At 40.1% G+C, this 16,344-nt stretch overlaps 1 protein-coding gene across 1 annotated transcript in view; it reads right to left on the reverse strand.

Moving 5' to 3' along the window:
* The window catches only part of LOC126253158 (gem-associated protein 5), a 413,052-nt gene that overhangs the window by 3,960 nt on the left and 392,748 nt on the right, over positions 1–16,344 (reverse strand). Inside the window, exon 21 of the mRNA XM_049954316.1 lies at positions 14,515–14,677. Within this exon, the coding sequence (XP_049810273.1) occupies positions 14,515–14,677 (163 nt within the window). The remainder of the gene's footprint in view (positions 1–14,514; positions 14,678–16,344) is intronic.

The following is a 16,344-nucleotide window of genomic DNA, read 5'->3' on the forward strand; positions in this document are numbered from 1 at the left end:
GTCATGTGGGATGGAAGCAGCAATCTGGAGGGGACAGGGAAGGGGTAGGGATAACAATGTATGGGTGATAGTAGAGAGGAGTGCTATCCGGCAGAGTGTACAGGGTCTAGAATGCCATCAGGCACGGCATGGGGCAATAAACAAAAAGGCTGGGAGACAAGAATGGGGAGGAGGTGATAGGACAGAGGAGATGGAAACTGTGGAGGAAGGGTGCAGGGACAGTATGTTACCATAGGTTAGCACAGGATAATTATGGGAGCTGATAATTTGTTGTAAAGATTAACACCCATCTGCACAGTTCAGAACAGCTGGTGGTGGTGGGGAGAATACAGACGGCTTAGGTAGTGAAGCAGCCATTAACATGCTTGATTTGAATGGCTGCTTCACTACTTGAGCCATCTGGATCCTCCCCTCCTCCACCAATTTTTTCTGAACCGCGCAAATGGGATTATCCTTACAACACATTCTCTGGTGTTCACAAGACTTGCATACCCCAATCAGGCCTAGTAACAAAACTAAATACAAACCAGACTACTGTACCCTGGTGACCATTCTACCTGTCCTCTGAACTGCAACTCTAAATCACTTACACATCCACCAATGGTGTGTGTGCCCATATGAAGTTACACTGACATATGATCATGTCTTCTGGGTGCTTCACTTTTTTGTCAGGCAACGTTTTCTCACACAACTGTGTGAAGTATGAACCATGTAGTGTGAACTGTAGTACACAGAAATTACTGCTAAAAAGGGAAATTAGTCTAAGTCTTCTTGAAAAAGTGTACTACTCTGCCATCGAGTAGTACAATGTCACAGTAATATGCCAGTTCCTTATGAGGTAGCACTACTAGTAGTTATCTCTCTCTCTCTCTCTAAGAAAAATGTCCTATACATGGATGGATTAGTGGCACTTCATCATGAAACACCTTGGGCCATTCCATTCCAAGTAGTCTAATTTCAGAAGAAGCTCCTGTGTGAACATCATGGATTTTGATGAAATTTTGTGTAAACATTTGCACATGTTCCCAATGATCATTGGTAAAATTCCATGATTAATAATTCAATACTTCTGGAGATACAGCAGTTTGTTTGACCCCATAGCTCAGCAATCAACAGTGCACCCATGCGTTTTTGGCAAAATTTGAGACATAATACATACCTCAGACAACATTTTCTTGTAAGAAATAAAATTTTATTGTACAGAGATTTTTGCACTCTCCTAAGCAAAATAATAATAATAATAATAATAATAATAAAGAAAAGATTTCCTGAGTGATTTGCATATGTATAATTTGAAGCAAAGCCGGCCAAAAAAACAGCCCCCCCCCCCCCCGAGTCTAATTATGATGACACGTGGGTCTACAGTTATGGTGTTGAGATCAAGGATCAATCTTCACAACGAGTCAGCGAAGGTTCTCCAAGACCTAAAAAAAAGCTTATCAGGTCAGCTCAAATGTCAAAGCAATGCTTATAGTTTTCTTCAACCTTGAAGGATTAGTTCATCATGAATACATGCCACAGGCACAAACTGCTAATCGATAGTACTATCTGGACGTGCTGCGATGTCTGTGAGAAAATGTGAGAAGGAAAAGGCTTGAAATGTGCCGAGACAATTCATGACATCACACTAATGCACCCACACATTCATCCCTGTTGGTGCTGACTATCCCTGTTGGGTGCGTGACTACTGCATAAAAAAAACAAAATCACTGTGCCACCTCATCCTCCATACTCTGCTGACCTGGGATCTGCCCCCCCCCCCCCCCCACCGAAGTTGAAAATCCCACTGAAATGATGAAGACTTGTTACGATAGATGAGAGAAACAAGAATTTGCAGGTGGTACTTCATGCGATCCAGACAAGTGTACCAAGCCTGTTTCCAGAAATGACACTGGGAGCAGTGTATCAATTGTGGAGGAGAGTATTTCGAAGGAGACCATGTACAATAAGAAAAAGGTAAGTATAGAAAAATTTTGTGGACAAAGTTCCAGAATTTTCTGAACAGACTCCGTAGATGTTGAACAGGGTTAGGGATAAATTTCATCCTCGTATTAAGCCTTTAAGAATTCACGCTTCTCTTTCAGTTTAGAGAGTGCTTACTTTCACTTTTTTCCTTGTATATTTATTTAATTATTCTCCTGTCTCTATAATCAAACTTAATTATTTTTTTTTAGAATTTCCATTAGTTTGTTCTCGTTGAAAATGTTGAATGCTTTCCTCAGATCTACAAAAGCTATGTCAATTTTTCTTTTGACTTTCTTCAATTATATTGTAGAGGCACAGGATGGTTTCATTTGTACCTCTTGCATCATGGAAGCTGAACTGGTCTTCGCGTAAATTCACTTTAGTTTTATTCTTGATGCACTTGTGTATTATTCTTGTTCATATTTTCCAAGAATGCTCTACGTCTTATGAACTTCGTGTGTACCTGTTTTGTCCTTGGGCATATTACAATGTTGTTGTTGTGGTCTTCAGTCCTGAAACTGGTTTGATGCAGCTCTCCATGCTACTCTATCCTGTGCAAGCTTTTTCATCTCCCAGTACCTACTGCAACCTACATCCTTCTGAATCTGCTTAGTGTATTCATCTCTTAGTCTCCCTCTATGATTGTTACCCTCCACGCTGCCCTCCAATACTAAATTGGTGATCCCTTGATGCCTCAGAACATGTCCTACCAACCGATCCCTTCTTCTGGTCAAGTTGTGCCACAAACTTCTCTTCTCCCCAATCCTATTCAATACTTCCTCATTAGTTATGTGATCTACCCATCTAATCTTCAGCATTCTTCTGTAGCACCACATTTCGAAAGCTTCTATTCTCTTCTTGTCCAAACTATTTATCGTCCATGTTTCACTTCCATACATGGCTACACTCCATACAAATACTTTCAGAAATGACTTCCTGACACTTAAATCTACACTCGATGTTAACAAATTTCTCTTCTTCAGAAACGCTTTCCTTGCCATTGCCAGTCTACATTTTATATCCTCTCTACTTCGACCATCATCAGTTATTTTGCTCCCCAAATAGCAAAACTCCTTTACTACTTTAAGTGTCTCATTTCCTAATCTAATTCCCTCAGCATCACCTGACTTAATTAGACTACATTCCATTCTCCTTGTTTTGCTTTTGTTGATGTTCATCTTATATCCTCCTTTCAAGACACTGTCCATTCCATTCAACTGCTCTTCCAAGTCCTTTGCTGTGTCTGACAGAACTACAATGTCATCGGCAAACCTCAAAGTTTTTATTTCTTCTCCATGAATTTTAATACCTACTCCAAATTTTTCTTTTGTTTCCTTTACTGCTTGCTCAATATACAGATTGAACAACATCGGGGAGAGGCTACAAACCTGTCTTACTCCCTTCCCAACCACTGCTTCCCTTTCACGTCCCTCGACTCTTATAACTGCCATCTGGTTTCTGTACAAATTGTAAATAGCCTTTCGCTCCCTGTATTTTACCCCTGCCACCTTTAGAATTTGAAAGAGAGTATTCCAGTCAACATTGTCAAAAGCTTTCTCTACGTCTACAAATGCTAGAAACGTAGGTTTGCCTTTCCTTAATCTTTCTTCTAAGATAAGTCGTAAGGTCAGTATTGCCTCACGTGTTCCAATATTTCTACGGAATCCAAACTGATCTTCCCCGAGGTTGGCTTCTACTAGTTTTTCCATTCGTCTGTAAAGAAAGCGTGTTAGTATTTTGCAGCTGTGACTTATTAAACTGATAGTTCGGTAATTTTCACATCTGTCAACACCTGCTTTCTTTGGGATTGGAATTATTATATTCTTCTTGAAGTCTGAGGGTATTTCGCCTGTTTCATACATCTTGCTCACCAGATGGTAGAGTTTTGTCAGGACTGGCTCTCCCAAGGCTGTCAGTAGTTCAAATGGAATGTTGTCTACTCCGGGGGCCTTGTTTCGATTCAGGTCTTTCAGTGCTCTGTCAAACTTTTCACGCAGTATCATATCTCCCATTTCATCTTCATCTACATCCTCTTCCATTTCCATAAAATTGTCCTCAAGTACATTGCCCTTGTATAGACCCTCTATATACTCCTTCCACCTTTCTGCTTTCCCTTCTTTCCTTAGAACTGGGTTTCCATCTGAGCTCTTGATATTCATACAAGTCATTCTCTTATCTCCAAAGGTCTCTTTAATTTTCCTGTAGGCAGTATCTATCTTACCCCTAGTGAGATAGGCCTCTACATCCTTACATTTGTCCTCTAGCCATCCCTGCTTAGCCATTTTGCACTTCCTGTCGATCTCATTTTTGAGACGTTTGTATTCCTTTTTGCCTGCTTCATTTACTGCATTTTTGTATTTTCTCCTTTCATCAATTAAATTCAATATTTCATCTGTTACCCAAGGATTTCTACTAGCCCTCGTCTTTTTACCTACTTGATCGTCTGCTGCCTTCGCTACTTCATCCCTCAAAGCTACCCATTCTTCTTCTACTGTAGTTCTTTCCCCCATTCCTGTCAATTGTTCCCTTATGCTCTCCCTGAAACTCTCTACAACCTCTGGTTCTTTCAGTTTATCCAGGTCCCATCTCCTTAAATTCCCACCTTTTTGCAGTTTCTTCAGTTTTAATCTACAGGTCATAACCAATAGATTGTGGTCAGAGTCCACATCTGCCCCTGGAAATGTCTTACAATTTAAAACCTGGTTCCTAAATCTCTGTCTTACCATTATATAATATATCTGATACCTTTTAGTATCTCCAGGGTTCTTCCATGTATACAACCTTCTTTCATGATTCTTAAACCAAGTGTTAGCTATGATTATGTTGTGCTCTGTGCAAAATTCTACCAGGCGGCTTCCTCTTTCATTTCTTAGCTCCAATCCATATTCACCTACTATGTTTCCTTCTCTCCCTTTTCCTACACTCGAATTCCAGTCACCCATGACTATTAAATTTTCGTCTCCCTTCACAATCTGAATAATTTCTTTTATTTCATCATACATTTCTTCAATTTCTTCGTCATCTGCAGAGCTAGTTGGCATATAAATTTGTAATACTGTAGTAGGTGTGGGCTTCGTATCTATCTTGGCCACAATAATGCGTTCACTATGCTGCATTACCCCTATTTGATTTTGTGTTTATAACCCTGTAGTCACCTGACCACAAGTCTTGTTCCTCCTGCCACCGAACTTCACTAATTCCCACTATATCTAACTTCAACCTATCCATTTCCCTTTTTAAATTTTCTAACCTACCTGCCCGATTAAGGGATCTGATATTCCACGCTCCGATCCGTAGAACACCAGTTTTCTTTCTCCTGATAACGACATCCTCTTGAGTAGTCCCCACCCGGAGATCCGAATGGGGGACTATTTTACCTCCGGAATATTTTACCCAAGAGGACGCCATCATCATTTAATCATACAGTAAAGCTGCATGCCCTCGGGAAAAATTACGGCTGTAGTTTCCCCTTGCTTTCAGCCGTTCGCAGTACCAGCACAGCAAGGCCGTTTTGGTTATTGTTACAAGGCCACATCAGTCAATCAATATTACAATATTTTTCTTAAAGTCTTCTGGAATATGGCCAGTTCCATACTTTTATAAAACCATCTGTGATGTTATCAATATCATTAGCTTTTTTATCCCTTAGGTCATTCAATGGTACTTGAAAGTGTTCTTTAGTGATTTCAAGCATCACTTCCACTTCTTAAACTTATTCTGTGTGTTCCACATATTTAAATTGTTTTGGTAATAATAATAATAATAATAATAATAATAATAATAATAATAATAATAATCATCCCCGTGGAGGCCCGGGAAAAGAATAGGCCTCCGGTATGTTCTGCCAGTCGTAAAAGGCGACGAAAAGAACAAACCACTAATAGGGCTAACCCCCCTTTTAGTGTGATTAGTTGGTTCAGGACAGAACTAAAGAAGCCTCGGACAAGCGCCGTCATGGTCGGGGACGACGCTTGAACCCTATGCCCGCCCACAATGGTAACGACACTGCTAGCCAACTGGAAAATGATTTAAATCCAAATAGAGGTGTTTTGCAGGATATGCTTCCTGCAACCACCCTAGAAGGAAAACAAAGACAGAGGATGAGATGGTCAGATGAAGTTAATCGACACCTCATGTTCTGTTATTACCAAACAACAAACCTAGGAACCAACACAACTGGATACAGATCACAAGTATACACAACATTTATTACCAGATACCCAGAATTAAAATTTTTAACAGAACAACGACTAGCTGATCAGATCCGTGTAATAATCAAAAATAACAGGATACCCCAGTCAGAATTAAAAAACATCAAACAACAAGTACAACAAATACTGGAACAAAATAATGTGCAACCAGAAGAAGAAGAAAATACAGTAATGGACTCAAACATCCCAGAGCAAACAAACAAAGAACAACACGCACCAATTAAACAATCAGAGGAAAACGAAATCTTAAGACAGCCACCAGAACAAGCACAAATAGAACACGAAGTGACACAGATGTTAGATATAGAAGAAAAATTTCAGCTAACATATATAGAATAGAAAGACACAAATACAGACATTAGACCATTCTTGCATAGACCACCAAATAACCCACAAGTCGAAACAACAATAAAAACTATCAACACAATCATACACAACAAAATAAATGAAAACACAACTATGGAAGAGTTACAACTACTGGTTTATATAGGAGCACTCTCTACACTAAATATACACACTAGGCAGAGATCAGAACCAACCAACACACAGAAGAAACCCACAAAACCAGCATGGCAACACAGGCTATAGATCAAAATAGAAAAACTGAGAAAAGACATCGGACAGCTAACACAATTTATAAGAAATGAAATCTCGGAAAAAAAACGAAAACGGTTAGGTAAAATCTCACAACAAGAAGCGACAGAGCAATTAGACGAAAAGAAGCAGAAATTACAAGCATTAGCCAAACGACTCAGAAGATACAAAAAAAGTGAAAATAGAAGGAAACAAAACCAAACATTCAACACAAACCAAAAGAAATTTTACCAGACAATAGATAACATACACATTAAAATAAACAATCCACCAAACATAACAGACATGGAACACTTCTGGAGCAACATATGGTCAAACCCGGTACAACATAACAGGCATGCACGGTGGATACAAGCAGAAACAGACACATACAAGATGATACCACAAATGCCTAAAGTGATAATTTTGCAACATGAAGTCACCCAAGCAATTAATTCTACTCACAATTGGAAAGCCCCTGGAAATGATAAAATAGCAAATTTCTGGTTAAAGAAGTTCACCTCATCACATTCACATCTAACTAAATTATTTAACAGTTACATTGCAGACCCATACACATTCCCTGATACACTTACACATGGAATAACTTATCTGAAACCTAAAGATCAAGCAGACACAGCGAACCCAGCTAAATATCGCCCCATAACATGCCTACCAACAATATACAAAATATTAACTTCAGTCATTAAACAGAAATTAATGACACATACAACACAGAACAAAATTATAAATGAAGAACAAAAAGGTTGTTGCAAAGGAGCACGAGGATGTAAAGAGCAACTGATAATAGATGCAGAGGTGACATATCAAGCTAAAACTAAACAAAGGTCGCTACACTACGCATACATTGATTACCAAAAAGCTTTTGATAGTGTACCCCACTTATGGTTACTACAAATATTGGAAATATACAAAGTAGATCCTAAATTGATACAGTTCCTAAACATAGTAATGAAAAATTGGAAAACCACACTTAATATCCAAACAAATTCAAATAATATCACATCACAGCCAATACAGATTAAGCGTGGAATATACCAAGGAGACTCATTAAGTCCTTTCTGGTTCTGCCTTGCTCTGAACCCACTATCCAACATGCTAAATAATACAAATTATGGATACAATATTACTGGAACATACCCACACAAAATCACACATTTGCTATACATGGATGATCTAAAACTACTGGCAGCAACAAATCAACAACTCAACCAATTACGAGGGCGGTTCAGAAAGTAACCTCCGATTGGTCACAGTGCGGGTTGTGGGGGGAGTAGCGACGCCATCTGTGCGTTCACGCACTCAACAGGTCAGTCGGCATCAAGCCGTGGTCGAGTGAACGTCGTACCTGCGCTAGTTTAGTTTTTGTGGCAGTTTGAAATGTGTGCTGCAATAGAAAACCCCGCCAAATGTGAAGTGCGTGCTGTCATAAGGTTTTTTACAGCCAAAGGATATTCTGCAGCAGCTATTCATCGTGAGCTTTGTGCCGTGTACGGACCAAGAGTTATGAGTGAAGGAGTTGTCCGTGAATGGGTACGTTTATTTAAAAGTGGACGAGAAAACGTTCATGATGAAGAGAGGAGTGGTAGACCATCATTGGTGACTGACGAACTCGTTCAGACAGTTGATGCAAAAGTTCGTGAAAATCGACGTTTCTCAATGTCGGAGTTGTCTACTGGTTTTCCACAGATTTCTAAGACTCTCTTGTACGAGATAGTGACAGCAAGATTGGGTTACCATAAGTTCTGTGCACGATGGGTGCCCAAAATTCTTACCGACCACCACAAAACTCAAAGAATGGCCTCTGCATTAGACTTTCTGTCACGTTATGAGGACGAAGGAGAACCATTGTTAAACAGAATCGTGACCGGTGACGAAACCTGGATTAAGTACGTGAACCCTGAGACAAAAGAACAATCAAAGATGTGGGCACATTCAAATTCACCTACCAAACCAAGAAAAGCCTCGCAAGATTTTTCTGCCAGAAAACTGATGGCGACGGTGATTTGGGATGCCAAAGGGGTGTTGTTGGTTGAATTCATGGAACGTGGTACGACCATTAATCAAGACGTGTACTGTGAAACAATAAAAAAGTTACGACGGGCTACACAGAACAAACGCCGTGGTATGCTGACTTCCGGTATCGTTTTTTTGCACAATAACGCCCGTCCTCACTCTGCTCGCAGAACAACGGCCCTTCTTGAGTCCTTCAAGTGGGACATTATCAACCATCCACCTTACAGCCCAGACCTGGCGCCAAGTGATTATCACCTCTTCATGCATTTGAAGAAATGGCTCGGGTCACAGCGGTTTGATGACGATGAAGAGCTCAAAGATGCGGTCACAGGCTGGCTCCAGGCACAAGCGGGTGATTTTTATGCAGAAGGAATTTCAAAGCTTGTGAAGAGATACGATAAGTGCTTCAATCGCTATGGAGACTATGTAGAAAAATAGTGCAAAGATGTAGTTGTAAGATGTATATATTAAAATATTTTTATTTAACTTGGTGTATTTTTTTAAATCAACCGGAGGTTACTTTCTGAACGGCCGTCGTACTAAAGATAACAGAAGTATTCAGCAATGATATAAGTATGGCTTTTGGAACAGACAAATGTAAGAAAAATAGCATAGTCAAGGGAAAACACACTAAACAAGAAGATTACATATTGGATAACCACAGCGACTGCATAGAAGCGATGGAAAAAACGGATGCCTATACATATCTAGGATACAGACAAAAAATAGGAATAGATAATACAAATATTAAAGAAGAACTAAAAGAAAAATATAGACAAAGACTAACAAAAATACTGAAAACAGAATTGACAGCAAGAAACAAGACAAAAGCTATAAATACTTATGCCATAGCAATATTGACCTACTCATTTGGAGTAGTGAAATGGAGTAACACAGACCTAGAAGCACTCAATACACTTACACGATCACAATGCCACAAATATAGAATACATCACATACATTCAGCAACAGAAAGATTGACATTAAGCAGAAAGGAAGGAGGAAGGGGATTTATCGACATAAAAAACCTACATTATGGACAGGTAGACAATTTAAGAAAATTCTTTCTAGAACGAGCAGAAACTAGCAAAATACACAAGGCAATCACTCATATAAATACATCGGCTACACCACTGCAATTTCATAACCACTTCTACAACCCTTTAGATCACATAACATCAACAGATACGAAGAAAGTAAATTGGAAAAAGAAAACACTATATGGCAAGCACCCGTATCATCTAACACAGCCACACATCGATCAAGACGCATCCAACACACGGCTAAGAAAAGGCAATATATACAGTGAGACGGAAGGATTCATGATTGCAATACAGGATCAAACAATAAACACCAGGTATTACAGCAAGCATATTATTAAAGATCCCAATACCACAACAGATAAATGCAGACTTTGTAAACAACAAATAGAAACAGTAGATCACATCACAAGCGAATGTACAATACTAGCAAATACAGAATACCCCAGAAGACATGACAATGTCGCAAAAATAATACATCAACAGCTTGCCTTTCAACATAAACTTTTAAAACAACAAGTTCCTACATACAAGTATGCACCACAAAATGTACTGGAGAATGATGAACACAAATTATACTGGAACAGAACCATTATAACAGATAAAACAACGCCACATAACAAACCTGACATCATACTCACCAATAAAAAGAAGAAATGAACACAACTAATCGAAATATCCATACCCAATACAACAAATATACAAAAGAAAACAGGAGAAAAAATTGAAAAATACATCCAACTGTCTGAGGAAGTCAAAGACATGTGGCATCAGGATAAAGTTGACATCATACCAATTATACTATCAACTACAGGAGTCATACCACACAATATCCACCAGTACATCAATGCAATACAGCTACATCCAAACATATATATACAACTACAGAAATCCGTAATTATTGATACATGTTCAATTACCCGAAAGTTCCTAAATGCAATATAACACATACTGTACAGTTAATAGGAAGTGACACTTGATCAAGGTCCGCGTCACTTTCCATTCTTAACCAGACTTAACGTCTGAGAAAGTAAAGAAATAATAATAATAATAACAACAATAATAATACAAAATTGTTAAGGCTTTCGTGGCCACTTGTTGACAAACTGCCTATTGGCTTCTATCTCGGGTTCTTCGGCCAACATTCATCTAATGATTTTACTGATGTTTCGCCAGCATGAGTGGCTGGCATTGTCGAAGCTTCACCCTCCATTGCCAGTGGTGAACTTGAGCCGAGCTCTCGGCTGCAGACTATATGTACCTGGCGCACCAACGTCCGAAGGCTTCTCTGTGGTCATTTCCGGTGCGGTTCTCCTCTTGCTACCTGTGACGGTCGTTCACTGCAGTACGGGAAGCCAGGATCCGTTTACCTCAAGGGTTTCCTCTTTCTTGTTGAAACAGTTCGCGTGTTTTCATATTTCTACAGCTTCTCTGAACAAGTGCGTGTGATAGTGCTTCTCTACAGCCAGAACCAGTCGATTCCTCCACCTGCCCCAACCTGCAATATTGCTTATGTTCTTTGAGCCTGGTGTTGATCGATCGTCCAGTCATTCCGACATAAACTTTTCCGCATGTGCATGGTATATGGTATATTCCCAACAGTGCAAGTGGGTCCCTTTTTCCCTTTGCCGTCTAAGACACTCTTTGATCTTCCTTGTCAGTTTCAAAATCGTCTTTACCGCCAAGTTTGCGCAATATACGGCCGATTCTGTCCGTCACTCTGGGAATGTATGGCAGAAAGGCCATACATGACATTTCTTTTTCTGGTTCCTTACTTCGCCGAGTGTTTGGCTCTATTACACTTCTAATATAATTTGTGGAATACCCATTGCTCCTCAGAACACTTTCCAGGTGTTGCATTTCACATCTGAGGTGCTGTGGCACACACATTTGTCCTGCTCCCATTACGAGCATATTAATCATGCCTCTTTTCTGGCTCGGGTGGTGGTTTGATAGTTTGTGCAGGTATCAGTCTGCGTGTGATGGTTTTTGATGCACACTGTGTCCCAGGTTTTCACCATCCCTTGTGACCAGCACATCTAGAAATGGCAGTTTTTTGTCCTTTTCTACTTCCATGGTAAATTTTATGTAGGCATGGAGGCTGTTCAAGTGTCTTAGGAAGTCAATGAGCTGTTCTTCACCATGGCTCCATACAACGAAAGTATCATCAACGTATCTGTACCACACCTTAGGTTTGCGAGTCGCCAAGTCCAGTACCTGTGCTTTGAACTGTTCCATGAAGAAGTTGGCCACCACTGGACTAAAAGGACTACCCTTGGCGACGTCTTCCAGCTGTTAGTAGAAATCGCCATTCCACGTGAAATAGCTTGTGGTGAGACATGCACATGCTTTTAGATGTCTTGTGGAAAAATGGAACCGAAGTGCTCCACAGCATCGTTGAGTGGCACTTTCGCAAACAAAGAAACAACATCAAAGCTGACTCGTTTGGTGCAAGTTTCAGTTTCTTCAGCCATAATGAGCAAAAGATCTGAGACCTATTAGATCCGACGAGGTACCGAAAACTAAGCACAGATCTGACTCAGCATATCACATGGAATACGAATCAATTAATCAAGGCATCTTCTCTGCCAGTGGACATACAGAGAAACCTGCACAACACAGAAGCCCTACCACATCGGTTGTATGGATTACTCAAGATCCATAAGAAAAACGTTCCACTAAGACTGATTGTTAGCACTCCTGACTCACCGACATATAAACTGGCAAAACACTTGGCCTCTCTGCTCCAACCACATGTGGGGAAGACCGACACATACATAAAGGACTCAGGACATTTCATTGAGAAGCTGAAGAAACCGAAACTTGCACCAAACAACATCCTAGTCAGCTTTGGTGTTGATTCTTTGTTTATGAAAGTGCCACTCAGTGACGCTTTGGAGCACATCGGTTCCATTTTCCCGCAAGACACCTAAAAGCTCTTCCATGCATGTTTCACCACAAGCTATTTCACGTGGAATGGCGATTTCTACGAACAGCGGGAAGGCGTCGCCATGGGTAGTCCTCTTAGTCCAGTGGTGGCCAACTTCTTCGTGGAACAATTCAAAGCACAGGTACTGGACTTGGCGACTTGCAAACCTAAGGTATGGTACAGATATGTCAATGATACCAACGTTGTATGGAGCCATGGTGAAGAACAGCTCAGTGACTTCCTAAGACACTTGAACAGCCTCCATGCCTACATAAAATTTACCATTGAAGTAGAAAAGGACAAAAAACTGCCATTTCTAGATGTGCTGGTCACAAGGGATGGTGAAAACCTGGGACACAGCATGCATCAAAAACCAACACACACCTGCACAAACTATCAAACCACCACCCAAGCCAGAAAAGAGGCATGATTAGTACGCTCGTAACGAGAGCAGGACGAATATGTGAGCCGCAACACCTCAAACTAGAAATGCAACGCCTGGAAACTGTCCTGAGGAGCAATGGGTACTCCACAAATTATATTAGACGTGTAACAGAGCCAAACACTCGGCGAAGTAAGGAATCAGAAAAAGAAATGTCACTTATGGCCTTTCTGCCATACATTCGCAGAGTGACGGACAGAATCGGCTGTATATTGCGCAAACGTGGTGTAAAGATGATTTTCAAACTGACAAGGAAGATCAAAGAGTGTCTTAGATCGGCAAAGGGAAAAAGGGACCCACTTGCAATGTCGGGAATATACTGTATACCATGCACATGCGGAAAAGTTTATGTCGGAATGACTGGACGATCGATCAACATCAGGCTCAAAGAACATAAGCAATATTGCAGGTTGGGGCAGGTGGAGGAATCGGCTGTGGCAAAGCAGGCACTGAGTGTGACCGACCACGTAATAAAATTCGCCGACACGAAGTTCTGGCTGGAGAGAAGCATTACCACACGCACTTGTTCAGAGAAGCTGTAGAAATACAAAAATACGCGAACTGTTTAACAAGAAAGAGGAAACCCTTGAGGTAAACGGATCCTGGCTTCCCGTACTGCAGCGAATGACCGTCGCAGGTAGCAAGAGGAGAACCGCACCTGAAATGACCGCAGAGAAGCCCTCGGACGTTGGCGCGCCAGGTACATATAGTCTGCGGCCGAGAGCTTGGCTCCAGTTCACCACTGGCAATGGAGGGTGAAGCTTCGACAATGCCAGCCATTCGTGCTGGCGAAACGTCAGTAAAATCATTAGATGAAAGTCGGCCGAAGAACCCGAGACAGAAGCCAATAGGCAGTTTGTCAATAATAATAATGATAATGTAAAATTAATTTTACATATATGAACTTTTGATCAAGACTGTTATGATTTCTGTTTATTCTTATGTGAAACTGACTGATTTCAGCTTCAGTACCTTACAAAGTACACACAATACTAACTCTATAAAATACAAGAATAAAATTTTTGTTGTTATTACTATTATTATGGCCTTTTTAAGAGAAGTTGAGTGACTTTATGCCCACAATATTAATAATTTTAATGTAATGCAATACATGAAATTCCACAAAAATAATTCTTCATGAGGCAACTGTAAAAGGTTATTGAACCTGATATCCAAATTATAATGCTATGAATTCTGAATATGAATACCACCGTAGTGCACAGTTAATAGTGAATTTACTCACTGATCATGTAGTATGAGAAAATCTTTGTTTCTTGCACTGAAAATCCCTTTTCAAAACAATTGTTCAATACTCACCTCTAGGTGCTAGCCACATACTGAGTTGAAGAAGACTGTTGTCATCAGGATTGCACAGTTCAAATTGATAACATTTACCAAGAGCATGAATTAAGTGATGTAGCCTCTCCTCACCGTTTGTGCTGCACGCAGCACACACATTTTCACTTACTGCAAGCCACAGCTGTCAAGACAAAATGAAAACTATATTAAATTAGAACACAGTTTCCTTCCACCAACTGTGTAATTAAAATTGGGATTCAACACTGCCACAAATGGGCTACAAAAATCCATAATTTACATGTTTCATTACAATATGTTGCAAGTAGTCTAATGTAACTCTCCAGTTGAAATTTGGATGCTGTCATATTTTATACAAATTCCACATCTTGGCCTATAGTGTTAACACCTCTATATAACTTAACTTGCTCTTCAGGTCTTCAACTTGCCCTGTCTTTGATACCTTGTTGATGGGAGACATAACAGTGACCTCCCTCCCATTTTGGTGGTCTAGTGACCAATGACTTTAGCTTCCTTTACACTGAACAAAAGAAAAACTACCCACAAGTAACTACATTAATGATATACTCATTTGAGAAAAATCATATCCTAAAGTTATAACGCTTGTCACTTCAGTGTTTACTATTATGAAATATGTATTATTATGCACTATTATGTAATCTGTACTTTGTTGTGTAAACTAAAAAGCCTTAAGCCTTCCTAAATTCCAGACCTACAATCGCATCCAATGCAGTCCCAAACAGTCAGTCTTTCCTATTCATCTCATACGGTAAGCCTCCCCTAACCTGCAGCTCTGGATGACTTTCTCGAAAGCTACCCCTTTTCCTAGACCTCTCCAGGCCTTTTCCTTCACCCTTCTTCCTTCCCCTTCAACCCTACTGCCTGAAGAAGGAGCCACTGGCTCCGAAAGCTTGCCAATTACAACAGGCTTGTATGTGTGTATTCTGCCACTTCTTGGTGAGTAGATTTGTAATCTATCCAATTAAATAATTATGAAATGCTCCGATATGTAAAAATTATGATTACTGAAAATAGTACAAAAGCTAATAAACATCACTAAGAACTTCCCTCCACTAGTCTTTAGTTTCCATAAATGATCAAGTGCAGAAAGGTTTTGCTTTCAGACATGTAATTAGTAGCTCAAACCTCAGTATAATCAGTTCACATGTAATGAATTTTATTGGCAGACCTCTGAACAAAATTTAATTATACATAACCTTACACATCTCCCAAGAAGTACATCAAAATCTTGCAGCAATATTTTATGTCTCCATAGTTAATCTTTCACTCTGCAGTGGAGTGTACACTGCTTTAATACTTCTTGGCAGTTTAAAACGGTGTGGTGGACCAGGACACGAACCCAAACTCTTGCCTCTTGCAGGTAAGCTCTTACTGATAGCTGTGCAGGCACAGCTCACAACCCATCCTCATAGCTTTACTTTTCTCCTACTTTCCCTTCTTCCAGGAATGCTAGCCAGAGAAGTATGAAGGAGAATTTTTATGAAGTTTGAGAAGTATGAGAGCAGTAACGGCAGAGGAAAATCTCTAATGGTGAGTTGTGAGTCACACCTCAACATCTGAGTCTGTAACAAAGAGTGAGGTTTAGCATTCCAGTCCCAGCCCAGCACACTGTTTTAATCTGTTGTGAGGTTTCAAGGCATCTGATGCCGACTGTAGGGGTACTGTGGTGCCACATGGCCTTTGTAACCAAAATGAGTTCCTTGGGTGTGCTCTGGCAACTTTGATGCATGCAGATCTCTCCTTTTGTCTATATACTAGCACAAGAGAAAGATGCATTGTGTAGGCATTCTTTTAATAGAAGTCTTTTCT

This window comes from Schistocerca nitens, chromosome 4 (assembly GCF_023898315.1).
Source record: "Schistocerca nitens isolate TAMUIC-IGC-003100 chromosome 4, iqSchNite1.1, whole genome shotgun sequence".
NCBI classification, from domain to species: Eukaryota; Metazoa; Arthropoda; class Insecta; order Orthoptera; family Acrididae; genus Schistocerca; species Schistocerca nitens.